The sequence below is a fragment of the Sinocyclocheilus rhinocerous genome, unplaced genomic scaffold (genome assembly GCF_001515625.1).
Source record: "Sinocyclocheilus rhinocerous isolate Xijiao unplaced genomic scaffold, SAMN03320098_v1.1 scaffold2754, whole genome shotgun sequence".
NCBI lineage: Eukaryota > Metazoa > Chordata > Actinopteri > Cypriniformes > Cyprinidae > Sinocyclocheilus > Sinocyclocheilus rhinocerous.
Window position 1 is genome coordinate 316149 of NW_015634251.1, and position 27580 is coordinate 343728.

A 27580-nucleotide genomic window follows, 5' to 3' on the forward strand; every position below is an offset into this window, starting at 1 on the left:
GTGCAAACAACCTGTCCCTCAATGTGAGTAAGACAAAGGAGGTTGTGATAGACTTCAGGAGGAACTCTGTTTAACACCCCCCACTGACCATCGACAGCTCGACTGTGGAGAGAGAGAGTCATACAAAATTCCTTGGAGTGCACATAACAGAAGACCTCACCTGGACCACCAACACTACATCACTCTCCAAGAAGGCACAACAACGGCTCCACTTCCTGCGCCGACGTAAAAGAGCAAGTCTCCCTCCATCCATCCATTCTACAGGGGCACCATTGAGAGTGTGCTGACCAGCTGCATTACTGTCTGGTATGGGAACTGCAGTGCTGCTGACCGCAAGACCCTACAGCGGACAGTGAACACAGCTGCAAAGATCATCGGTGCCCCTCTCCCCTCCATTCTGGACATTTTCCTTGCACGATGTTCCAGTAAACCCACCAGTATCGTGAAGGACTCCACCCATCCCTCCCATTATCTCTTCCAGCTCTTGCCATCAGGAAGACGGTACCAGAGCATCAGAGCCCGCTCTGAAAGACTGCTCAACAGCTTTTTCCCCCAGGCTGTGAGAGCCCTCAATTCCAATCACCTCACCCCCCTCTGAAACCCCATCCACAACCCTACCTCCTGAAACCAAGATCCTCTCACCCCCACCACACCACACCACATGTAAACCGTTGAAAAACTCAAAAACATTGTGCAATTCTGAGTGTGCTACACACAGGTGAGTGGGCTGGACAAACCACCTGTAGAATCTGAAACCCCATCCACAACCCTACCTCCTGAAACCAAGATCCTCTCACCCCCCATCCCCCACCCCACCACACCACACCACATGCACCACATGTAAACCATTGAAAACCTCAAAAACATTGTGCAATTCTGAGTGTGCTACACACAGGTGAGTGGGCTGGACAAACCACCTGTAGAAACACTCTTTTCTCTCTAAATGCACCAGACACTTTCTTATAAACGCTCCATGTTACAAGGAAAACATTGTGCAACTCTGAGTGTGCTACACACAGGTGCGTGGGCTGAACAAATGACCTGTAGAAACACCCTAAATGCACCAGACACTTTCTTATAAACACTCCATGTTACAAAAACTTAAGGACTTAACAAATGTTTACTTGTGAATGCACCATAAACCATATTGCACTATTTGCTTCTTAACCTTAAATACCTCTTTTGCACAATGTCATGCACAGTTATTATGTAAAGTACTTGTATAATCTGTCTTGGGTTATGTATATGTATAGTCAACTATTTATAGTATATGTATAGTTAGATTACTGCTTTCAGTAAGTTAGTTATGTATAGGTTTAAAAATTGTTCTTACGTCTAGTGTTGTATGTTTATATTTATGTTTATTTATGTAGCACCGTGGTCCTGCGAGACACGACATTTCATTCCACAGTATGTCCACACATGTAGCGGAATGACAATAAAGCTCGACTTTACTTGACTTGTTAATATGTGCTTGAGGGTTAACATTCTGAACGGAAGCTTGTGAAGAGCCCGGTTCAGAGTCCTCAAATCCAGGATTGGTCTGAGCCCCCCGCCCTTCTTGGGTACAATGAAGTACGGACTGTAAAACCCCTTCTTCATTTCGGCCAGGGGGATAGGCTCGATTGCACCCTTCTCGAGAAGGGTTGCAACCTCCGCCCGAAGAACTGCAGCATTCTCGCCTCGTACTGAGGTAAACAGAATGCCCCTGAACTTGGGCAAGCGCCTTGCGAACTGAATCGCATAGCCGAGCCAAATGGTTCTGAGGAGACATCGGGAGGAATTGGAGAGGCTTAACCAAGCTTCCAGATACCCTGCCAACGGTCTCAAAGGAACCATGTTCGACGTTCCTGTGGCTGAGCGGAGTGGAAGGCGCTGTGGTAGTAGGGGTGGGCGCTATACCGGTATGAATGTGACAACCGGTATTATGTTGTTCCATGATATGGATTTTGCTATACCGTGGATACCGTTATATATTCATGAATTCAAATTTTGCATTTACATTGTTTTGTTCAATTTGGTGCTCTTTGCAAATTTGAACACAAATGATATATTAAAATGTTAAAATGATGTTAAAAGAGTCAAGGCTGAACATTTTTGTCCTCTGTGTGCAACGGCGTACTACACAGGCATTAGTAATCAAACACATAGAGCATCGTAACAGATCAAATTAATAGAGCACAAATCGCCTACTCCAGTGGTTCCCAAACTGGGGGGCGCGGCAAGGCTGAAGGATAGTGTACAGTCACCAGATTATTTTGCAAAAGAAACCTCTGCAGGGTGATAAAGACTACACTGCGTAATTTTCTCGCTTATCATGCGGCCACTTGCCTGATAAGTAAATAATTGAACGCAAAATATTAATTTGACATTTTAATTGCCTCAACATGACTCGCAGTACTTGCTTAAGCGCTCCGTTATCAGTTGTAGCAATTGTGGTTGTATCAATAACAGACCACTAGATGGCGCGATTGAAGAATCGGGAGTTGTATTGCAGGGAGCCATGTAGAAATATAAATGAACGATGCATGGTTCTGCTCTGAGCATTGTGGCGCGACGCGGCACGACAAATCCATGACAGTAAACTGATGCCCCATTCTATTTCTGACGAACTCCAGCTCTCTGACACAAAGAACAATTTCAAATATTCATAAGAGAATCGTGAGTGAAAAAATAGTTTCCTCAAATAATATATTATGCAGCAGGGCCCGGCAGGAAAAGTTTGGGAACCACTGGCCTACTCAAACACACAAACAGTGGAAAAATAATGGGACAATAAAAAAAGACTTTTCAGGTCTATGTCCAATCCCTCACTTTTTCTAGTTATATAAGGTTAAAATATTTTGCATGTAATTTTTTTTCTCATATCGCAATATAATATCGATATCGCCTGGACAGTGTAAAATATCATGATATGAATTTTAGATCATATCGCCCACCCCTATGTGGTAGGAGGTGAAACGTCCTGTAAAACATACCACGCCTTGTCCGCAGGGTCTGTCACATGTGCCACCGACGGATAAGGGAACATGAGTTCGCCAGCATGCATCGTGTTGGCTGAGTGATAGACACTCTGAACGTGAGGAGAAAATGGGAGGGCCAAAAACGCTGTGTGTGTGACCCAGAGAAGAAGGAAATTGCTCTTTTATTGAACAGGTAGTGGCTATCTGCCAAGTGGCAGACAGCCGTGGTGGCGCTGAATCCACCTCCCGTCCCCCCGTCGGAAATGGATCCAGGCTGGCCAGATGGTCTCTCCTCCCTGGGTCGCCCGTCTCAGGAACGCTTTGAAGCCTTGCGAGGGTTCCTGGTGCCCTGATGACGGGCTGGCGGTGCCACCTTCCTGCGAGTGGTGGGCCGTTGGTCAGGCTTGACTGAAGGCCCAGGCTGTTGTGGGGCTTCAGCAGTCCTCGCAGGGGGCCGTCCCCGGCGACGAGCAGATGGGGGCTGCTGATTTGGGGATGCAGGAGCAGGACCTGACCCACGCTGAGGCAGGATGTGTTTGAAGGCCTCCGTCTGCTTCTTCACCATGGAGAACTGCTGGGCAAATTCTTCCACGGTGTCACCAAAGAGACCAACCTGTGAAATGGGGGCATCAAGAAAGCGTACTTTCTCAGCTTCCTGCATCTCAGCCAGGATGAGACACCGGTGGCGTTCCTGGACCACTAAAGTGGACATCGCCCTCCCCAGAGCCTGCGCAATGACCTTCGTAGCCCGAAAGGCATAGCCAGTCGCAGAGTGCAGTTACTGCAGTATTCTGGGTTGGGACCACCCTCGTGCAGCTCTCAACGCTTTGGCCTGGTAGACCTGCAGGATGGCCATAGCATGCAGGGCGGATGCAGCTTTTCCAGAAGCCGCATAAGCCTTCGCTACTAGGGACGAAGAAAACTTACAGGCCCTGGACGGGAGACTCGGGCGGCCCCGCCAGATGGCGGCTTTTTGTGGGCAAAGATGCACCGCAATCGCTCTCTCCACCTGGGGAACCTCCGTATACCCCCTCGCTGGACCCCCATTGAGGGTGGTGAGGGCAGAGGAGCCGGTGTACCATGTTCTGGGCGAAAAAGGGGCCTTCCACGATTTCATCAGCTCCTTGTGCACTTTCGGGAAGAAAGGCACCGGGGCCGAGCGCAGCTTAGTGTCACGTTCCGCACCCAGAAACCAATCATCCAGCCGCGAGCGCTCGGGGCAGGGTGGGGGAGGGACGGGCTCTCAAACTCATCTGGAAACTCGACCGGTAAGCACGAAGCAAGGGAAGAACAGGAAGCTCGCGGGGATTGCCCCAGCGAAACTAATCCCTCCTCCCCATGCTCTTCCATGGCACACATCGCTGTGGCCTCATACCCGGAGGTAAAAGGACCAGAGTGGCAAGCAGCCGCAGTGACTCGGGAAGAACCTGAGCAGCAAGCGCAACGTGCCGATGGGAAGTGCCTCGCAAGTGGGGCACGAACCATCCACAAGTGCTGCCTCAGCGTGAGCACGGCCCAAACACTGAATACAACGCTCGAGCTGGTCGTCTTTCGAGACGTGCCAACCGCAACCAGAAACACACGGGCAGAAAGGCATGATGAAACACAATTCCACCCATGTAGCTCTTTCAGAGAAATTGTACTCTTTTAGAGGAAATTTGCTCTTCCAGAGATCGCCGTTGAAGCACCCAGGGGTACTCTCATATCTGTGTATGAGTAGGGAGAGACCGCTGACCGTGCCTTAGATCCAACAACGAGGAATCGAGAGGTGAATGATCACAACTTCTCTGTGAGAGACGCTGCATTCGGCTACGAAAAACAGAATGAGTGAGCAGATGCCACGCTGGCCTATTTATACCCGGATGTCCGGGGCGTGGCCAGCTATGCAAATTCTGCACACCCAGTTTCATTGCCTTTTCTCAAAGATGACAGAGGTGTTTGGGCTCCCAAGAGCGACCCCTTGTTTCGTAAACTCGACACAACGTCGGAGTGAACGACAGAAAGGAAACTTTATTAACATTATAGGTAAACCTTAAGAAACATTAAAACAAGAAAAAATCCATGTTATGAACCCATTAAAATTAACTTTCTTTGTTCTTAACTGTTTAAGATACATAAAGACAAAACTGTATACACCACCATTCAAAATTTTGGGAGTCAGTAAGATTTTTTTTAATGAAATTAATACTTTTATTTAGCAAGGACATTTAAATTAATCAAAGGTGACAATATCTTTACATTATTAAAAAACCCCATTTCAAATCAATTTTATTTTTTTAGAACTTTCTATTCATCAAAGAATCCTGAAAAAAAAATATCACGGTTTCCACAAAAATATTAAAGGGGTCATATGATGTTGCTAAAAAGAACATTATTTTGTGTATTTGGTGTAATGAAATGTGTTTATGCGGTTTAAGGTTCAAAAAACACATTATTTTCCACATACTGTACATTATTGTTTCTCCTCTATGCCCCGACTTTCTGAAACGAGTCGAATTTTACAAAGCTCATCGGTCTGAAAAAGCGAGGTGAGCTGTGATTGGCCAGCTATCTTTGGATTTGAGACTTTAGTCTTTGCAACTTTACAGATCTTCTTTATACATTTTAAAATATATTAAAATAGAAACAGTTATTTTAAAGTTGCAATGAAACAGAAATACCAACTGGTCCGAGAGTAACAGTATATTGAAAAATAAAAAATGTAGGGCAGGGACTTGGTCTATGCATCGAATATTGATTGGATTTTGAGACATTGGTGTTGCATTCAAAAATGGAGGAAGATAAACACAAAATGATCCTGTATAGGTCACCAGACGTGTACAAGTAGATGAATTAGCATTTCATGCCAACTTGACAAATTGTAATAATATCCTTGGTGAGCATAAGAGACTTGCAAAAACATACAACTTTCCAATTCCAAACTTTTGAACAATAGTGCATCATGTACAGTAGTATAAATATTTTATACTTACTATCATTGGGACCCACATAGGCGATGGTGATGCCACCAATCTCTGAGTCACTAAAGCGCAAAAGAAAGGTGCCGTTGGGTTTGTTTTGCAGGATGACATGGAGATGCTGTTTTCCAATGAAGCCAAAGATCAGTCTGCAGGGGCAATGAGAGGCAGATATCTAGTTCTCTTAATTTCTTTACTTATCTAGTCTTTTGTAGTTCTCTATAAAGTGAAAAACAAACTGAGGAACTCTAACTGTACCCTTCACTCCAATAGTCTCTCAGGCATTTCTTTGTAAGATCCATCACCCCTTCAAACCACTGCCAGAAGGTGAAGTTTCGACCAGGCAGAACTTCCTGTGTTAAAAGAGTCACAGAAATAATCATTCACACCATTTCGCCAGTCAAACCTTTCGTGAATGTTACGTAAATTACGCTAGGGTCTCGAGAAACATATTTTTAGGGGTCTTGAGACATGGAAAAATTTTATAAATTGCAATGAATTTAAAGACACAACAGTATGTAAATGTGTTAGTATGCTACTAGTCAGCTGTTAAGACAACACACGCTCATAATATTGTATATTAATGCACAACAAATTCATGTTAGTGGTACCTTGTTGAACTGAGCCCAGGACACTGGCATATTGCTGAAATCTTCAGAGATGTCTGGTTGGTCAAAGATCTTCTGGGCGAGAAAGTGAAGGTTGTATCCGTCCAAGCACCGCTGCGTCTGGACTTCAGACATGAACTTACTGCTAAGAGCTTCACACATCTGCTTCCAGGGCACACGCTCCGGAACGATGAACGGTATCCTGTTCTGAAATCATCACAGCACAGAGCACACATTGTCGATTTGTTTACAAAACACTGAAAATGGTCGTCAACAGGAAAAAGACGTGTGATGGGGTCTTTCCATGTTACTCACAGGTTCAGAAAAGGCACAGTCCCATATGATGGTCGCCATAGCATTGATTTCCTGACTACCATGTACAATTACAACCACAGGAAGAGAGATTGCCTGTAGGATGAAGAAGGCAATAAGTTACTGTTGTAATAAGTTACTACACACCAACATGCACAATTTTTATGCAATAGTCCCTCCAGGATTTTGCAATTGCTGAATTTAGTGCAAACTCGGCATTATTTATGGCAATTTTCCAGTAAAAAAAAGTTACCTAAGAGGAAGTTAGCTCATTAAAATCAATAATTCAGAGCCCAAACAAATAAATCAATACATGCTCAATTGTCCTGTTGCGGTATTGCAGTAAATGCCTTCGTAAAGTGAGCAGGGATGGAATGACCATATGGAACACTGGGACTTAAGCATAGTCAGGTTTATACACAAGTGTTTAAAAGGAAATAAAAGTTTTAATATTTCATATTTTTAAGTGATTTTCTGAAATCATTGATTCGTGGCATCATCAGGTTTCTATACAAAAGTTTAAAAGGAAATAAAAGTTACAAAATGAGCAACAGAATGGGTAATGTTACATATTTCACTGCAAAACGACACAAAAATGGTGTACATAATTTTGATAGCAACAAATTCAGTCACTTTGGGTGGCAAAAATCATTAAAAAAAGTCCTGTAAAATCCTGGTGGGTCTGATGTATGAATCTAATATTCTCAATATAATTACATCTGATTTCAGTGCATGTCCTGATGACTAAATGATAAACTGAAACAATCCATTGCATTAAAATAAATTAGTAAAGCAAGCACCTGAATGCTATAAGGGCTCTCACAGCCCGTGATGGTTATTTCTGTGGTAAACAACAAAGCAAACTTTTCCTCCGTCACTGACTCAGAGCCCTTCCTGTCAGCTCGTTTGATCTTCCTTATGGACTGAAGAGGAAGAAACATATCTTATTAAACGATAGAAAAATCAACACTCTCAAAGAGCTGTTTGTGACAAGACCCACCATGTTTCTAAAGGTAGCACACGTGCTCTTGCTTGAAGTGTTGTGCTCTAATATGGCCGTGCTGTTGATAAGTTCTCCTACATTTTCACTACGTGGAGAAAAACAGAGAGAACGATTATAAAACATTTGCATATTTTATAAGTGCATGTTAGACCTCTAAATTGTTGTATTGCCACTCTATGGTTAACAGCTCAACTGAAACCCTGATTCTGTTTGCTTATCTTGTTGTGCCTCCACTTCCTCTTTATGTCTGAGAACAGCAACAAAGGCTGTCAAATGTATGACATGTATAAACGCTTGTACAGGCAGATTTCAACATAAGGCAAAGACACATAAGTGGGATTACAACATAACGACACTTAAGTTGTAGATGAAAGATGATATTGCACACATGCAACATTCTTCAGCATCATATTTTCTGTTCGACTTCGGTTTCTTTGGCATGTAATTGTAAAATGACTTTTAATCTCAGTTAAAAGATAATAAATTCAATATTTCATCACCATTGAAAGTGCATAAGTGAAAAACACTTTGCAGTTGTTTGGCGTTTGTGAATGACAGCCTATAAAACTGTCTATGAACTAACAATGAACAATACAGCATTTATTAATTTACATTAATATTAATTTACAAATACACTATTGTTCATTGTAAATGTGTGTGTTCATAAGTTAATACATTAATTAATATTTTACCAGGAAAAGTTTTAGAATTTTTATCACATGTTAATGTAAAAAAATCTTGTGTGATATAACTTGTGATTGTTTGTTTGCTGGTTTTTATTGTATTTGTTATACTTGTATTTTTTTAATTGTTTTTGCTATGAAAATAGCCTTTGATGCTGACATGGTATTAAATAAATATATACTACTACTACATTAATTTATATTTATTCATTTATATCTTGAAATGTTAAAAATGTATTAGTATACACACTACCTTTCAATAGTTTGATTAAAATTAAAGAAATATTGTCAAATATTACAGCAATTTTAAACTACTCTTTTTCATTTTGATTTGTTTTAAAATGTGATTTATTCCTGTGATGGCGAAGCTGGATTTTCAGCAGCCATTACTCCAGTCTTCAGTGTCGCATGATCCTTTAGAAATCTTTTTAATATGCTGATTTGATCAAAGCTGAAAACAATTGTGCTCCTAAATATTTTAGTGGAAATTGAGATGTATTTTTTCAGGATTATTAAATGAATAGAAAGTTCAAAAGAACAGCATTAATTTTAAATAGACCTTTTTTAACATTATAAATGTCTTTACTTTCACTTTTGATCAATGTAATGCATCCTTGCTGAATGCGGTAGTGTATGTAAAAATGAACATGTATTATAATTTATTTATATTAATAAATACTGTAAAAGTATTAATTTAAGATACCTAATGCATTTTGCAAAACACCTTTTTGAACTTTATTGCAGTGTTTTTAAATCAAAAAATTATTTAAAAAATTATTTAATGATTAATTATAAAATAAAATTCATAAAAAAATAACAACAAAAATACAGTAATAAAACCATAACTTATTTATTTTAAATAAAATTTAAAAAATAATAATATTACTTTTTTTTGACAATATAATTAAAGCTGCAGTCCGTAACTTTTTTGTGTTCAAAATTTACAAAATGTATATAATAAGCGAGTACACCATGAATCCATTTTCCAAACCGTGTTTTTGGCTTGTCCTGAATCACTACGGTACACCTATAATAAGTATTTCTATTCGGACTATTTAGACTGGTTCGGGTAGGTACCGCTGCAGAGTAGCCCAGTACCTGCGTGATTCGCCATAGACATAAACAGAGACAAGTAGCTCCGGCTACAATGTTCTTCCGCAAGACACACGCAGTTCTGTTTATTAACCGCTACAGCACCAAAAGTTACAGATTGCAGCTTTAAATAAAATGGCTTTTTTCTGTAAACATGCTACTTAATAGAGACTTGTATGTGCGTATTTAAAAAAGACAGCATGCTTACTTGGGTACGACACCTTGTTGACCCAGGTTTCTCGCTTGAGCCTCAGTAATAATCTGAGCCTTCAACAGGACGGGTTTCCCAGGGGCCATCTTCTCTCCCAGCAGATAGCGTACAGTGGTGGAAAACTTGGATTGGGTTTTGATGACCTGAGGAGGCTGCTTATCTACTACCAATGAACTGAGTTGCCAAGACAAAAAAGTACAATATCAAAAGCCAGAAGAAAAAGCACTGACATTTTTCAAATGATTGCATAATCATCTGATGTGATTGCATGATTACTAAGTACGTTGCAATCTTATCTTTCTCAGATCTGAAATAGGCCTGCATACCTCTGTATGAGAGTCTGGAGCAAATGTGTCAGGCTTTCCTGCAACGTGTGAAACTGCTCAGCCCCTCCGTGGTCTCTCTTCACCAACATGAGCTCCTGCCTCAGGTTACCATTTACTCCAAGCAACTGCTCACACCTGCCCCCGAAAAAGTAAAAAAAGAGAATGTGGAAGACATTTAGGCCAAAAGGTTGCATGACACGCGTGACATCAAAAGTGAATAAAACCAGTCAAAGCAGTAGAAAATATCATCCACGGTACATTAAATATGATTGCAGTTGCAGAAAGGATCAACAAAGTTAGCACCGCAATGTACATTGTATGTTGAATTATTGTCTGTCAATCTGCTGAAATTCAAGAGCCACAAACCTAACTGTCAAACAATGAAGACAAGCCTGTTGAGTTTTTAAAAGAAAGCAACAGGATCTGATCACAACATATTTGAACCCTCCTCTTGTGCTCAAAAACAACTTTTATGAAAGGGGTTGAATTCCCCATATTGGTTTCCATGCAATTTGTAAAAAATTGACAAAAACCACTACAGATTGATGTAAAAACAGAGTCTTTAGTAAAATCCTCTATTGTAGCTTGTCAGAGACTTTCAAATGTAAAATTTGTAAGAAATGTAATAATTCCTATCTATTTTAATTGTGTTATTTTTATTGTGGTCAATTTGACCAACATATTTAATATATATACAGGTGCATCTCAATAAATTAGAATGTCGTGGAAAAGTTCATTTATTTCAGTAATTCAACTCAAATTGTTAAACTCGTGTATTAAATAAATTCAATGCACACAGACTGAAGTAGTATAAGTCTTTGGTTCTTTTAATTGTGATGATTTTGGCTCACATTTAACAAAAACCCACCAACTCACTATCTCAACAAATTAGAACGTTCAGTGGTAGTAAAGCTCTTCTATAGGGATGTATGAGCGCTGAAGGTGTGAGGAAGTTGTGCTTTATCAACGCTGGCATTAATTCACACACCACTGTTTGATGTAATACAAAAACAGAAGATGCTACCCTCCCCTCATTCCCTGCATTATTGGGCATTTTTTCAGCATGACAATGAAGATATTCATTCTCCCAAGGTGAAAATCGAAAATATTGGCATATATTTTGTTGTTTTTATTAAGTATATGTTTACTATGTTTCAATTTTGCCATCTTTCCATGAATTATATTAGTGATCATTAAGAAAATACATCTTTTATATTTATTCAGAGGGGGTGTACTCATTTATGCTGTGCACTGTACTTCGTAGACATCCTTAATCTCTAATAACTCCATTCTGCTGTCTGTTGTCGGTGTTTCTTTGTCTGAATATGGCACTTATCACATGCTGTGTGGTATCGGCGTTTGGTATCGGGGGATTTTAACAAGTACGAGTACGAGTACAGGAGCTCAGTATCGGGCTATGTACTTCCTCTGCCTTTTTCTCAAACCCTTGTTTAACAGTCTAGTAATTGAGATCCCCCCAAAAAAACTACACAACCAAAAACCTTTGACAGATTTTTTGACTGTTAAACTCAAATAGATGAAGAATTTTAGAAGACAAGTTTTAATTTCAAGTAAACTTTATATCCTCTTTAAGGTCTCCTGTATTTTATATTTTAAGAGTTTGAGAAAATTGAGTTCACCACTATCCAATTTGAATCCCAAGCTAGTTTAGAAACACTGATCTCTAGGCATTCTATTAGATACAATTCTCTTCATGCTCCACATTTCAAAAAGGCTAGACTGAATTATTCAAAAACTGTTTAATAATACATAAAATAAGTGGAAAGCGGGTCAATTGGTAGATAACATTCAAGAAGAGACATCGAAAAAAAGCAGTGATAGAAATAATGTGACCATGAAGAAACTATGTGTGGCACAGAGCCCAATGTTCAAAAAGGCAGAAGAGGCAAAAGTAAATATGAAAATGAAAGGAAATCAAATTAAGGGGAATGATTTAGCTGATAACATTCATGCAGTAACACAAATGAAACAAAAACATCACCATGTCTGAAGAGGGCCAAGGTTGTCATCGAAGTGCACACCAATGGTTGCTCGGTGCTGTTCCCACCTCCAGGACTTAATTCTGAGAATAAGACAGGACTGGCACTGCTCCAGAGCGCACACGGCCTCGTGAAGGAGCTGCACGCGCTTCTATAAACACACAGACACATACAAACCATGAAAAACAGCTCCACTGCAACTGCTTTTTTTTCACTTCTCTTCCATGTCATGACCTCTTTATGATGCATTTGAGCATTTACCTTTGCACAGACTGAATAGTTGTATTCAAGCTGCTGTATGCGAGTCTGTCTAGCAACTTGATCCGAATGCTGTGGATCCAACTCATTTTGACCTGTAGGCAGACAAGGAAAAATTCATTAGATATACTGATATGAATGTTTGCCTGTGTGCACATCTATTAAATCATTATGTGAAACAGTTAACTGGTGTTGTGGTTCTTCATGATGTTCATTTTATGTTCACAAATTTATGTAAATTAATAATCTTTGGTTTTCACCTACTACAGAGTACAGTTTAAAATGGTGTTTGCTTACTATATCTGTATTAAGATCGGCATCTGTGCTTGAAGACATTAAGCCCTCTTAAACTCTCAGCTCACTCCAGTGATGAATCCTTTAAAAATGCTCACGCAATTTTTGGTCCGTTTTGCTTTTTGCTTCCTTTTCCTTTTAGGATGATTGACGGGAAGTAAGTGCAAAAAAGCCATCTGACTGGCCAATCAAAAAATCACTTTACTGTTCGTAGAAACTAGGGTTGTGATATCTCAGGACAGATTTTTAAGTGATATCTCTTAAGCATTATGATCATTTTCTGCATATGATTTGGTAAAAATCTGCTTACAGTACCTTTTAAAGATTGCTCACCAATATGTTAATAGTGGACAAGTACAAGTTTTAAATGTAATAAACAATGTAAATGAAATCAATAACTGAGTACTCCTGTGATTAGTGTTATGTTTTTGTTACATGTAAAAATTAACAATTTATATAAATATTAAATATAATAGTATTATATACAGTAGCATTTAGTAAGCATAGAAAAACACTGACTAATTATGAATTATTATTAGGGCTGTCAATCTATAAAAATATTTAAGCGCGATTAATCGCATGATTGTCATGAGTTAACTCGTGATTAATCGCAACTTAATCACACATTTTTATCTGTTCCAAATGTACCTTAAAATAATACTTTTCAAGTATTTAATACTCTAATCAACACGGGCATGGACAAATATTGATGCTTTATGCAGATGTATGTTTATTATTAGTGAAACCATACTCAACAGAGCATGAAGACTAGACATGTTTCAAAGGTCATAGATGTTTTTCAAATAACTTGTTCATGTCTATTTGACACATGAAAAAAGAATATAGAAATACCAGGCTCCCTTTACTTCTCTTTCTTTGCACTGAGCAATTTACTTACACAAACCTGTTTACATTTTTGCAAGACAGGGCAGCTCACTTCTTCTGAACATGCAAAATAATTATTATTTATTATTAGGCTATACATTTGTTGGTCTCTCTGTGCCCATGCTGTATTTTGATGCAGCCAAATTCTCAATAAAACAGTTTTCGTTGATATATTTTTTGATCTTATTCATTCAGACAACAGAATGAATAAGAAATAGTGACTGAAACGCGGCCCTTTACAGTTCTCCCTTCCAAGATGTTAATCTGCACAAAAATCCTGATAATCGAGCCGTCGTCTGATGAAATCAAATACAAAAAGATAAAGACAATAGCTGTGCTGTGATTTCGGCTATACTTGCATGTAAAATTAGAGAAGCAACATAATATCTGTTAACGGAAAGCGCTGCTCCTCTCAGCTGCTCACTGAACAGATCAGACGCAGAGGTGTGCGCGCGCTGGGAAAGCAAGACCTCGTGCTCAGAAACTATAAGGTTTGTCAAAGAAATCGCTCGATTTGTTGCTAGTTGCATTGCTGTGCTGTGACATCAAATACTCGTCCAAAATTCAAATCAAGGCTAGACTTGTTGGAGCCCTCATGACGGAAACAACTATTTACACATCTGCTGCTCTAGGGCTTGTCTTATTGCATTTCTCCCTCTGGCATTGCTGCATAGCTTTGTGTTAACCGTATCAAAGCAGCTACGTACAGTAGACAGAACCATTGCATGGACTGTGCCAAGTGTGCAACCACACAGTGCCAAATGCCTGGCCTGCAATACTGCAGTTTTTTTTACATATCATTCGATAAATAAAGACGTCTGTGTCTGACCACAAGAAAGAAGGTGCCACAAGAGTGTAACCAGTTTTGTAAACATGACTCATGAGGAAAAGTTTAAAAAGAAAAAAATTTAAAAGAAGGAAGAATTCCAAAAGCCACTGTGAGAATCGGTTGATAAATTTGTGTAAACTTGACGAGCACAGCACCCCCCCATGATGGACCTGTATGTAGACATGCACATGCATGTGTAGGGGTGTTTATAGGGGACTGTATAGTCGCTGCTTCCTAAAGATTGTCAGAGAAAACAAGCTTCACAAGATTCAGAATAAACTGACCTTTAGTTTTGCACATAGTTTACATTCTGTCCCTAAAATTTTGCACAGTTTACATTCTCCCCCAGAATCCTTCTCTAGTGTTATCAATACAAAACTTGGAATAATATGTATTGTCAAAAACAATGAATACTACAAAAGTATTATACGATGATTAGCAGTTCACAAATATCTTGATCATAATAATTGAATGTGCTATGGGAGAAGGAACCAATGAAAGAGGAAAACATGTTAAAAACTGAAAAGAGTTTTATACATATGGAATTAATGACTGGCGAGCAGCACTTCCTCCTCTGTTTTCATTTGAACAAAAGCTTTTTTAACAATGTGGGTTTGAAAAAGTATTTCACACCCTTTGTGCTTTGAACAAGGCAAACTTGGCCTTGTGGAACTCCAGATGGATTGATTATTTCCTAATGTTTTAGACTATTTTCATCTTCATAATGAACACCAGTTAATTCAGTCCAATGTGAAACACTAGTCTGACTGATATTAAAAAACGATTTAGATCTCTTACCTTGAATCGACTCAATTTCCTGCTTTTCCCAGTTCAAATCCTCTTGAAGCTGATGAAGTGTTTGGCGGCAGTTCTGAATTTCCAAAACTTTGAGCACCAGATTGTCCACATCAGTCTTCCCATCCTCCCTTGCAGGTTGTGGGGTGCCATTGGTAGCTGGAGGACCCTGAGGAATTTGCTGGAAGGGTGGGAAGTTAGGGTGCATACCCTACAGACAAGCACACAAACACCAAGAACAATGACATACTGAACATTTACATTATGCATAACTTAACTCATAAGTTAAGATTGCTGTTGCATTTTCCAAACAAATGTAAAATATTGCAGAAAAAAGGGTTTTGTGCTTACCGCCTGTGCTAATATGTGTCTTTCTTTCCTTAGAATATCTCGAACTGTCCTCACAAGTTGCATGGGTTGTGGCTGGAACACACTCTGAAAAGCAGTTACACAAGGTTACATAGTAAATAGTCAGAAATACAAACAGTGTGCTTTGTCACAACATGAGTCAACATGGCAGGCTGCCAAGAGTGACAAATACAGAAATATAAAAGTAAGAAAGAGATACATATGTGTTCACAATGCCAAAGAAATGTAACTCAAGATGAGGTTATATAACATACAATAAACAATGACTCTTGGTCACACTTTATCTATGACTTTTTTTAACTACGATTTTTGCCTCAACAAACTCCTAATTTACTGCTTATTAATAGTTAGTAAAGTAGATGTTAAGTTAAGGTATTGTGTAGGATTAGGGATGTAGAATAAGGTCATGCAGAATATGTGCTTTATACATGCTAATAAACTGCCAATATGTTATTAAAATGCATGCTAATAAGCAACTAGTTAATAGTGAGAATTGGTCCCTATACTAAAGTGTTACCTGACTCTTAATTTAAAAACCAAAAACCAATCCTTATTGCATCGTAGTGCAATAAGGATTGTTTTTTGTATGTAAATTGGCATAAGTAGCACAACAGTCCTAAATATTCCACATGTAGATCATATAGACATTATAGACTTCTTGTTGCTTGTAAATTAAATTATGAGCTTTTATATTGTTACTGTATTGAAGCCAAAGCAAATTACCAAATATAGAAAATATCAATATTAATGTTAGATACATAATCCCAAAGAGAAACTTTATTAATTCAATTTAAATGTACACAATAATGGACCCCATAAACCCTATTGGGGTCCCCAGCACCCCACTTTAAAAACCCTGCATTAAAAGTCATTATTTTAACTGATTTTAAATGACACAGTAGGATCATTCCGTGTCAACTCAACCAGAGATCCCCGGCTCAAATTTTTGATTTTGCTAATATTTTTTCTGAAGAAAGACAGACATGTATAGTGATGAAAGCCAAAATATTAAATGTCATGGATGAATATTTACTGAGTAATCCACTATTTTGTAGAGGGGGGGTCAAAATGGCAATTTTCACCTGAGATTCAAAGCCAAATTACAGGGGGGTAAAAATGACTTCAGAAAGATGGCAGCATCATAATGTTATTTTTACACAGAGATCGGTAGGTCTGGTAGTAAAATATGTTGACTTTAGCAATCTTTGTTGCATTATGTGCCAATGGTGACCATTCAAAAATTGTGGGGATGGTGAAACAGCACTTTTCAAGTTTTTTCTCCAAAGTTTGCATGCCTATAACTAAAGAAGTATTAAAGATATCTTAATGCCCTTTTAGATATTGGGTCTTAACAAACTTTCCTTTTGGCATCTTCATTTTTAAGGCCCTCTATGTTTCGGTTCCAGAGATATTGGATTTTCAATATGGCTCCAGGAGTAAATTGTTAAAATGTACACATTTTCACTATCAGTGATTCTGCCAAATATGCCCTTTAGCAGTAGATACTACTTGATCTATCACTATGCTCACATTATATAACAATAAAAAAGAGAAATAAATTATTAATCCAGATTAGGCAAATCTTGGTTTATTGATTTGAATGCAATGTGTGGCAAAAGTAACCACTTTTTCCTATGAGGTGTGGGATTTGACTCAAACATGTTACAATACTGTGTGTTTGAACTCTTGGTAGATTCAGAAGCTGTTAAAATGAACAAAATTCCTTCTTCCAATTATCCCTGAAACTGATTCAAATATAGAATCTTATGAATAGACTACTGAGAGAAAGGTAATGTGCCTCAACTTGACCATTACAGGACATTTTTAGCACTCCAACAGGTATGTTCTGTGCATATTGTTTTGATAGAGGGAAACAAGATGCATTCCTAGTTTCAACATTTCTTATTCTTCAGACACTGTTTTAAATATAATAATTATCAGCTGTATACAAAGTGACCAACATTTGGTTTTCAACCACTAAAAATAATTAAACATTCTGGACACGGAGCCTCATTGTGATCCCCATATCTCTGGGACTGAACAATGTAGGGCCTTGAAAATTAAGATTCCAAAAGAAAAGTTTATTAAGAACTAGAATCTAAAATCACATTGCAATATCTTTGACACTTCTTGAGTTATAGGCATGCACATTTTGGAAAAATAATATTTATGGCACTCAGGTATGTTCAATGCAGTTGTTTTGACAGAAGTAAAGGAGATACATCTCTAGTTTCAACATTATTTGTTCTTCAGACATTCCTCTTTAAAAGAAAAGAAGTATCATATTTTTGCAAATTTACCCACATTTGGTTTTTGACCACTGAAAATTTTACATTTTAACAATTTACTCCTGGAGCCACACCCAAATTCCAATATCTCTGGAACCGAAACAAATAGGACCTTAAAAATGAAGATACCAAAAGGAAAGTTTGTTAAGACCCAATATCTAAAAGGACATTAAGATATCTTTAATACTTCTTGAGTTACAGGCATGGAAACTTTGGAGAAAAAACTTGAAAAGTGCTGTTTCCCCATTTTTTTAATGGTTACCACTGGCACATAATGCAACAAAGATTGCTAAAGTCAACAGATTAAAAATAGTAGCAAAATCAAAGATTTGAGCTGGGGATTTTTTTTTAAATTTGGTTGATTTGACACGGAATGACCCAGTAGCTTTAAGCCAGCAGAAATCATGAAGGTTAGGAATATTTGTTATGCACACCAAGTTCCGGCTGATATGTTGTAGTTTGACCCTCTCCACCACGTTAGGGTTGTGTTGGGCCACCTCCTGCAGCAAATGCACCATCTGATCCAACAGCCTTCGGGCCTGAGGCTTCTGCTCCATGTTGTCCACATCAAAGTTCTCCCTAAATAAAACATTACACAGGCATGACATTTTTAAAGCCCTGCTGCATAGAATCATCCTTAGTAAATGTTGCAAACTGACATGGAACAAAGCCTTTCAAGTCTAGCTTGTCCTGTGCTGTTCTCCAACCATCATCCCAATTCTCATTATAAGAATGATTCAGTTCCCTGTCACAGGAAATTCCTAAGCAGCGAACTACCCTAAATTGTTTGCCTTAGACAATAGTCGCTCATGTTTCTATTTCATTTGTTTTACTCAGTCACCAGTACATATTAAATGTGCACTCAGTCATTTGATCTTAATGAAAAACCATTATAAGAAATTAACTTTTGAAATGTTTAATATCAGAGTGGGTCACCTTATGGAGGCCACCATATAGGGATTACTACGTCCTCTTTTTCCCGGACATGTCCTGGATAGGATTTATAAATTGCCTAAAATGTCCTGATTTTGGCTTTGTTTTCCTATTGCTGTGCTCTCTACAGTCTTCACATTATATGTACCCATATTTGCATTGCTTGACCGTTCTCTGTAGATTCCACCTTCTCACACACCACGATTTGTTGATTATGTACAATGCCTGCATGCTATTGGTCAAACTACTTTTCAGTCATTACCTTCAGTCCTAATACTACTCACTTCTCTAATTTTCAGACACTTTCTTTATGGAATAAATTAATCATGGCTAGCTGTGAACAAAGCATTTCTACACTGCCTGTGATGTTGTATTCACGGTACTACTGTAGGTGTCAGTTCAGCGCAAACTTAGGGTAAACAATACTGTGTTAATCTTAATACAACATAAAAAGCATCCATTTAATTTGTAACAGTGATGTCATACCATCTCTGTTCCTCTATCCAGCTGGCCAGATAGTGCCTGACGTCCAGAGGGAATGTGTCCGGGTAGAGTTCATTCAGTGTCTGAGTTGGCAGGTACTGTAACTGCGGGGTCATTTGCGCCCACAGCGCCATAGTATGCAAGCACTGCAACAGTAAAAAAATCAGATCATCATAAATCAGAATCGGTTTATCTCAAGTTGTGAGCAAATAATTTCACCTGTCTATCTTCAGAAGGAATTCAATATTTAATGGTGCTTCTTTCTGAAAAATATGTTGTGTTTCATGTTTCATCACTCGTGAGGGTGAAAAAACTATTACAACATTTCTATTTTTGGGTAAAATGGCCCTTTAATTCTGAAATACCACATAGAGCTATTAATCAGACAATTCTGTAATGACACACAGATGATGACACACTAATCCGCACTAATACCCTACTTATCCATGGTTTAACACCTTTAAAGTGGGACATCGACTATTGCTGTTGCTAGGTTTACCTATCATACAGGCTAGAAAACTATCCATGCATGTATTTAGGACAAAACACAATACACAATCTTTATATAAAAACAACTAAACATTGAGTTTATAACAAGTTCCTTATTCTGAACAAACTGAATTGAAACACTGAATTCTTCAATGCAAAATGAATGACATTTATAGAAGCTCATTCATAAATAGCATCTGACGGCTGGATAAAATAAGTGAAGAAAAGCCCAACCTTTTATACCATATTGTATTTCAGGCTTAATAGGGGCTTTTTTTATTTGGTGCAAAGAGCACAGGCAGATGCGTTGGGGAGAGAGCAGGGTTTGTTATTAATGTTCAGACTTTTGTTTGGACAAGGGAGAAAAGACAGTATGCCTGCCTTATCTCTCACCAACATAAGGGGACAGAAGACACTGTATACCACAACACGCTTGACAAAACAACATCCTGGCAACCCAACCATCACTAATATAACAAGTTTACTTACATAGTTTGTCATTTTATAATTTAGCTTTATGCTGCATTGTAAGAACATATTTAATATGATAATGCTGCTGACCATTTCATTTCTTTAATGATTTGTAATGGAACTGAATTATTTTTATTTGTAAGGCGTACACGTGATGCCGTCAAACATATTTAATTTCATGTATGATAAATGCAATAAAAACAATGCAATAAATATAAAAAAATCAAATGCACTTTACATACAAATACCTTCAACACAAATGAGATCACACTGTTATGATTCTAGTTGATGACAGATTCTAGTTCTGTCTAGTAGAGTTGCCTACAAGCACATACAAACACTTCCAGACAACTTTGAACTTCCATTATATGTACAAAAAGATTTTTTAAATATCTTCCTTTGTAAACAATTCCTTTAAACAATATAGGAAAACATACAACTAAGGAGATAACTTCAGTAGTAACCATTTAAATAGATAATTTGTACTTTTCTATTTTATAATCAAATATCGATTTAGCAGAAAAACAGGATGTTTTTTCATAGGAACTACACTTGAGCCAGGAAAACTGGAGTGTAATACCATGTCATTCTAGTAAAGATTTTTAATAACCACCTACACTCATTCTCCAAGACCTGTCAAGTTTCAATAACCAGCTTCAAAATATGTAGTTTAGCCAGTACATTGTACAAGTGAGCAAAGGTTTCTATAGTAAACTACAACATATTCATTCCTACTAGTTTCAATCTACACATTCACTGTAAAATCATAGGGTGTAATCATAGAGTATTTAAAGTACTTTATATTATCAAAGATAAGACAATTCCCAATAAAGCTTTTTAAAATGATTACTACTAGATAACTAATTAGTGTGAATCTGAAGCTCATGACTCATCCTGTATTTGTAAATCCCTCTGTTTCAAATAATATTTCCTCATTTTGTTCTGGCTAATCTGCGTCATGCCTACTAATGTACTTGTAAAGGTATACCTGCACTTATGTTTAACAAAGGGATTGGAGCAGCGTAGATGAAAAAGACCACACCTATCATAATATCTGAAGATAAATCATTCAAGGGAAATACGTCATGTTACACTAACATACAGGACAAACAGATGAACCATGGAAATTCAAGACCATGCTTTATACATTAACGACATGTATCAGATACTGTAAGTGACAAAAGTCAGTTAAACTTGACCACTGTGTTGATCAGGTGTGTTAGATTGCTATTGTGTGAACACTGGAAGCTGTGCAGGAAAAACAGGTCTGGTAAAAAAAAAAAAACTGCTTATTTCTGTAGCACGCACACTGATAAAAAAAATAGTAACATCTAAATTAACTGGTTTACTTCAAGTGTAAAATATTATTTAACATCACTAAATCAACCTAAATGCATTAATTTATACAAACAAAATGTTATGGGTTAAATCATGTAGAAATCAGGTTCCCGCTTTCTACAGTGTAGAACAACCCAAATAAAATATAAGAGGATCTTGATTAAATAGGATGGCATATTCATGGAAGGGTTTTATGGCCTCTAAATAGTTATATAGCAATATAAATGAGTCCTATAGCGTTGCTTTTTTACCGCTTCAACACAGCAGGTCATTGACAAAAGGTCAGAGGTATATTTTCTAACAACTACTAACATTATCTGAAGAACTTGAACTGTTTCTCTCAATTCAATTCAGTTTAATTAAATTCAATTCATATTGCTTTATTGGTATGGCATACTTGGGTATATAATATATATAGAATAGAAACAAACAAAATAAAAATATATGTAAAATACATCCGTGTGTGTGTGTGTGTATATATATATATCTCTCTCTGCATTAGTAGTACCATTAATGTTCATATATATATATATATATATATATGAACATTAATGGTACTACTAATGCAGATGTGTTCACTCTTTACCTCTTAGTTTTTGGCATTTATAAATATGATATGCTCTCTCTCTAACATAAAAAAGACTTATTGGTAACACTTTACCTAAAGCCTTACCAAAAAAGCATTATATACGTTTTATAAGTTTTAATGCATGGATTATGCTAACTTATGGTAAAATAACTTTGGTTATAATTATTTATGAAAGGATATAATGCATTACAACACACATAATGAATACCTTATAATGCATTATACATAAAGGCTTTAAGTAAAGTGTTACCAAAATATTTTGCTCATGTTTATTATCTCTTTGCATTTTATTGCATAAAATAATTTTTGTTTCCAGCACTGCGCTGATCCTTATGTTCTAAGGGCTGCAAAACAAGGTCATATTCTCTGAATCTTATTTAAAGACCCCCTCTGTTGAAAATCAAGTTTAAATGTTTGTCTTGTGTTTTTAATATGCTTAAAGACAAACCATGTGCAAATTCATTGACCACTGCTGGGCATTTTCTCCTTAAATGTGCAGTCTCAAAAATCTCTACAGTCTCAAAAATTTGTTTTTTGGGAACATGGTTTGTATAACATTATCAATGAATTATTAGCTGTTTGATAACATAGTTAAGCCAAACTTTTAAAATAAGTCATTTTTATTATTAAAGATAAGTTTTAAGGGATAAAATTCGTGACTGCAGGTGGACTTTATAGATCAATGCTCTATGTAATGCTTTATGTATTTGCAGAGAAGAAATTGTATTACAAACATTTTGTTTATAAAGACCCCCTCTGTTGAAAATCAAGTTTAAATGTTTGTCTTGTGTTTTTAATATGCTTAAAGACAAACCATGTGCAAATTCATTGACCACCGCTGGGCATTTTCTCCTTAAATGTGCAGTCTCAAAAATCTCTAGTCTCAAAAATTTGTTTTTTGGGAACATGGTTTGTATAACATTATCAATGAATTATTAGCTGTTTGATAACATAGTTAAGCCAAACTTTTAAAATAAGTCATTTTTATTATTAAAGATAAGTTTTAAGGGATAAAATTCGTGACTGCAGGTGGACTTTATAGATCAATGCTCTATGTAATGCTTTATGTATTTGCAGAGAAGAAATTGTATTACAAACATTTTGTTTAAAGGTCAATTCACACCATTTTGTCTGATCAGTGTGTCACGCCTGTCAGTGTCTGTTGGCATTTGTCAGAGCTTGTTTTCACCAATTAAACATGCTGAATTAGTGTTTGTCAGGTCTTGGAATGTCTAAGGCGGTGGTTCTCAACCTTTTTTTTCACCGGGCCGCACTATGGTCCAAGTGCGCTGCTGTACAAAGAGTAAAAAAAATTAAATAAAAAAACATACCTAATGCAGAAAAGCCTCTTTTTCCGAATTGCGTAGATGACCACTATCTTTCTTTCATTATAATTAAAGAGTTTTTGTTTTTGATTTGTTTTATTTCACTGAGTAGTAATTTAAAGCTTTCTATAGATATATTTATCATGTCTGTGAGGCATGTATTCGCAATTGTAAAACTGAAAGTAATTTTTTAAAATTGTGTTCAGCATGGTGGGCCGCATTTGAATTTGTGACGGGCCGCGGGTTGAGAACCACTGGTCTAAGTTGTGATGGATTGTAATCTAGTGTGAATTGGCCTTAATTATCGCAAAGACTGCTCTTTCATAGTCCTGTCTTGTTAAGGTATCATCATGGTCTTAGATGTCCTAAAATATACTGAAATAAATAAAAAAGAAATTAAAATACAAATGGGACAACTATACGGTAAGCATCTAAAATAAATATGGAAGAGATAGCTCTGATCATTTGGGTTAGGAGAAATCTGTTCACATTGAAATCTCTGATGTTTGATTTGTGTATTTTCTTTCCTATAAAGTTAATTCTCTGTGATGGAAAACAGAAAGCAATCTCTCAACATCAAACCTGCCTCACACTGAAACTTATAGACAGCAGTTGGCACCTGACTCTTGGACCACTTTACCACTCATCCACTTTATTTGATCTCTTTTCATTGAATGGATGACTGCATTCATAATGATCATGTCATACTGCAGAAATGAACAAATAAACAGAAATGAACAAACTCATAGACTTTTACACTCATCTAATTACTGTTGATACTACTTGAAATGCGGTGACTAATAACACAAAGGATGTAAGCAAACAACCTAAAAACTGAGAAAGCATTCATAATTTCTTTAGAATACAATAGGGAATACTATATATATTTTTTTTTTTTTGCACAGAAGTGTGCATACAATCACTGTTTCCTAATTAAACTTTACATTAACCTTTATTATTGACTGAATCATTGCAATTAATCATTGCATTGAACTCTTGATCTTGTCCACATCCATGTCAAAAACCACCCATTGACAAATAGCATGAAACAATGATTGGCATATAGATAGATTGATTGATTTACTTCAACTAATCCACTTTGCACAGAAATAAACACTTCACTAAGCCTTTTAGTGCATTTCAAAAGGCCAGCATGAGGGTGTTACATCCCAAAGTCTGAAGCTGACACAAGCAACGTTACAACAACAGTGAGGAGGGTTTACAAAGAACAGACCACTCTCTAGTGCACGCGCACACACACTAAAAAGCGTAACACACCAATGCCCCATACAGCCAATGGGGAACAGAAAGTAGGGCGTGAATTCGTGTAGGCGCTTGTGCTAAACACTTAAGTATTTTCCACTATCAAACTAAAACATATATATAACGTGACATTTAGCACAATCATATGGAAGTCCGCTACGTTTTAGTCATATAAGTAGGCCTTCCTCTATTGCTATTTCCAGTACAGTCAAATACAGGAAACTTGTTGAATATGTGAATTCACATGAAAGCAATGTCCCTCGCGTATTTTGTCATGGAGTATCCAGCCAAAAATATGGTCATGTCATTTTGGTGTCGTTTAAGTAGGCTAGTATATATAATGGCCTAGCTAAACCGACTTCACAATCATACTGAGATTAAATTATTATAAAAGTGAGATTTTTATTCGTAAGAGAGCTCTTTGATGGCTTGTTTTAGCCTGTTTTTGCTCGTTCGCTTCGCACGACTGCGAATTTTCGTGCAACAGTTACAGTAGAGGAAAGTAGGCTGTTACAAAACTCATGTTTCCTCCTTACAACAACATTAAGCGATAAACAAATTCAGGTCGCGATAAACTCACCGTCCGAAGTTTATATAGCAAAAATACAATGCTGTTAGAATATAATTTACCTGATTTCGACCCCAGCTCACGCGTAAAGAGATATAAGTCTGCGCCTTCCGTGTGCGTTTGTTGTTTTTTTTCTTTCTATCCACCTACTTTCACTCTACTGACACTGGAGCTGCTGCCTACCGGCCACCCTGATGCAGTTCTTCTACCAGGAGAATAAGAAACTTTATCCGGCTGGACATTATTACAAATATAGACTATATATATTATTTTTATATACACAGAACATTAGATATGTCATAGTTTTTAAATCCAGTTTTATGTGTGCCAGAATGTGCTTATTTATTTATGTTTCCTACTTTAGCATTTTTCGTCTTACTTTTGTGAGCCTGAATATTTTATTAAATTCATATTGCTTAGCCTATTCACCTAGGAATAAATAATTTACCAACAACGAATATATTGTAAATATAGGTATTATAAATTTCAAATATAGGCCTACTATTCACACTATAAATTCTAACTCACCTGAAAATAATAATAAAAAACCATAATTACAAGGAAAACGTATTAAAATTGTCAGATATCAAATTGTTGTACTTAATATATTTAATGAACAAGGCAGCGCTACTGAAATTGTGCTGAAAATCAGTGAAGCAGTGATAACTACAGAAGGACACATTCAACTGTGGGATCACCACCAATGAGCACAACGCAGATTATTATATCTAGGCATACAAATTCTCATTGGTTGTGTGTCAAAATCTAGAGAGCTAGCAAGACATCATTTTGTGCATCATGCTTGTTCATAAGAGGTAACTTTCTATTTATCAAGACAAAACGTCACTTGTAGGCGGGGAAACAACGCCATTTCTGCTCGAAACGCTTGATTTCCAGTAAGAAGTTTCGAAAGAGGTTTCCGTTTTAAAAGCTAGATTTCTTTTGCGTTTTCGTTATTCTGGTTTCTTATCTAAAAAAAAACAAAAACAACGGAGGAGATATTTTATATTTAATGCACTAAAACAAAAAGCCGGCAGTTCAGCAGTGTTTCACTACAAAGAATTAAGAATCCAATATGTTCCATTTTTTCATTGAATAAAATAAAATGAAAAAATTTAATGTTTACGACTTCAAAACAGGCAAATTCAACAATGAATGTATGTAACAATATACCTCATTCTGAATAATTAATGAACACTGGAATCTCGTGAGGTGTTGCCTTGTCCGCGGTTTATAAGCTACTTTGTATGTACAAGTTGCTTACAGTTTTTGTGCTCCTTTCTCTAGAATAATAGAAATACACAATTTGGCGTATTCACGATTATTGTTTTGTGAAGAAAGTCGCTAATTTTATCAGTCTAGTTTGCTTGATTTGAAGTGGATCTGGCAGCACATCGTCGTTTACATCAGGAAATATTGAAGTCAGGAAACTGCATTAGTACGACTATATAGAATTATTTCTAATCTCACACTCACAATAACATTTTCTTTTGTTCGCTGATATCTCTGAGAAATGACTATAGGATAGTGTAGGCGTATAGAACATTAATAAAACAAGATTTTTACTCCTCCCAAAAAAACATAATTTTGTGCTACCACTAGAGGGCAGTGGGTCACTATGTGAAAAGCGAGCTGACCAGAGTTGCCAAGTCCGCGTATTATACGCGACTTTGGGCTTTTTTTTTTTTGTAAAGTTGCGTGAAAAAATCCCGGGTCGCGGGTTGCGTTTTTTTGGGTTTATTTAAAAAAATATGGTTGCTTGTTAGGAAAACCTGACAAGCAACTTCGTTTCTTTTCACTTATGTTCACTGTATTCTCCAATGCATTTATTAACACTCTGTCTGCTCACAGTTAATAGCCAATCAGTGCAAAAGTATAAGTGCTGTAGTAGCGTAATTTGTCAAATATTCCGCCCCCTCCGCACGCGCCTTCCTTTGTGAACGTGATTTTTCTTCAATGAGGGATTGAAGAAAAATCACGTTCAAAAAGAAGGCGCGTGACGCTGTAATCCAAGCGATGATAGTAGTAGACGTAGAGGAGTGGGATGACTTTTTCCCTCTATAAGGTAGCCTCATTTTTTTTGTAATGTATTCATTATCACGGGCTGTAAAAAACAAAAACAAACAAAAAAAACAAACAAGTAGGCCTATACTAATACTTAGAGTAGATTTGGTTCGAATAGCCAATATTTTAGTAAGCTATAAATATGTGGCTATGTTACAGCTCCCCTTTGAAGCTCTTGTGTTTT

At 37.2% G+C, this 27580-nt stretch overlaps 1 protein-coding gene across 3 annotated transcripts in view; it reads right to left on the reverse strand.

Annotated features, from left to right (window-relative positions):
• Positions 1–25532, reverse strand: part of LOC107745457 (signal transducer and activator of transcription 5B-like) — a 31919-nt gene extending 6387 nt beyond the window's left edge. For 2 of the 3 annotated variants that reach the window (XM_016559335.1, XM_016559337.1), the window contains exons 1-15: positions 25395–25532; positions 19293–19435; positions 18308–18452; positions 15568–15651; positions 15220–15427; positions 12417–12508; positions 12158–12306; positions 10156–10290; positions 9827–10003; positions 7841–7928; positions 7641–7763; positions 6844–6936; positions 6532–6735; positions 6179–6273; positions 5936–6069 (exon numbers count right to left, since the gene is read on the reverse strand). In XM_016559335.1, the coding sequence (XP_016414821.1) occupies positions 5936–6069; positions 6179–6273; positions 6532–6735; positions 6844–6936; positions 7641–7763; positions 7841–7928; positions 9827–10003; positions 10156–10290; positions 12158–12306; positions 12417–12508; positions 15220–15427; positions 15568–15651; positions 18308–18452; positions 19293–19423 (1858 nt within the window). In that variant the 5' untranslated portion in view covers positions 19424–19435; positions 25395–25532. Of the gene's footprint in view, positions 1–5935; positions 6070–6178; positions 6274–6531; positions 6736–6843; positions 6937–7640; positions 7764–7840; positions 7929–9826; positions 10004–10155; positions 10291–12157; positions 12307–12416; positions 12509–15219; positions 15428–15567; positions 15652–18307; positions 18453–19292; positions 19442–25394 lie in introns of all 3 variants that reach the window. The other variant, XM_016559336.1, reaches the window with a different exon arrangement.
• Between the last annotated feature and the right edge of the window lie 2048 nt (positions 25533–27580).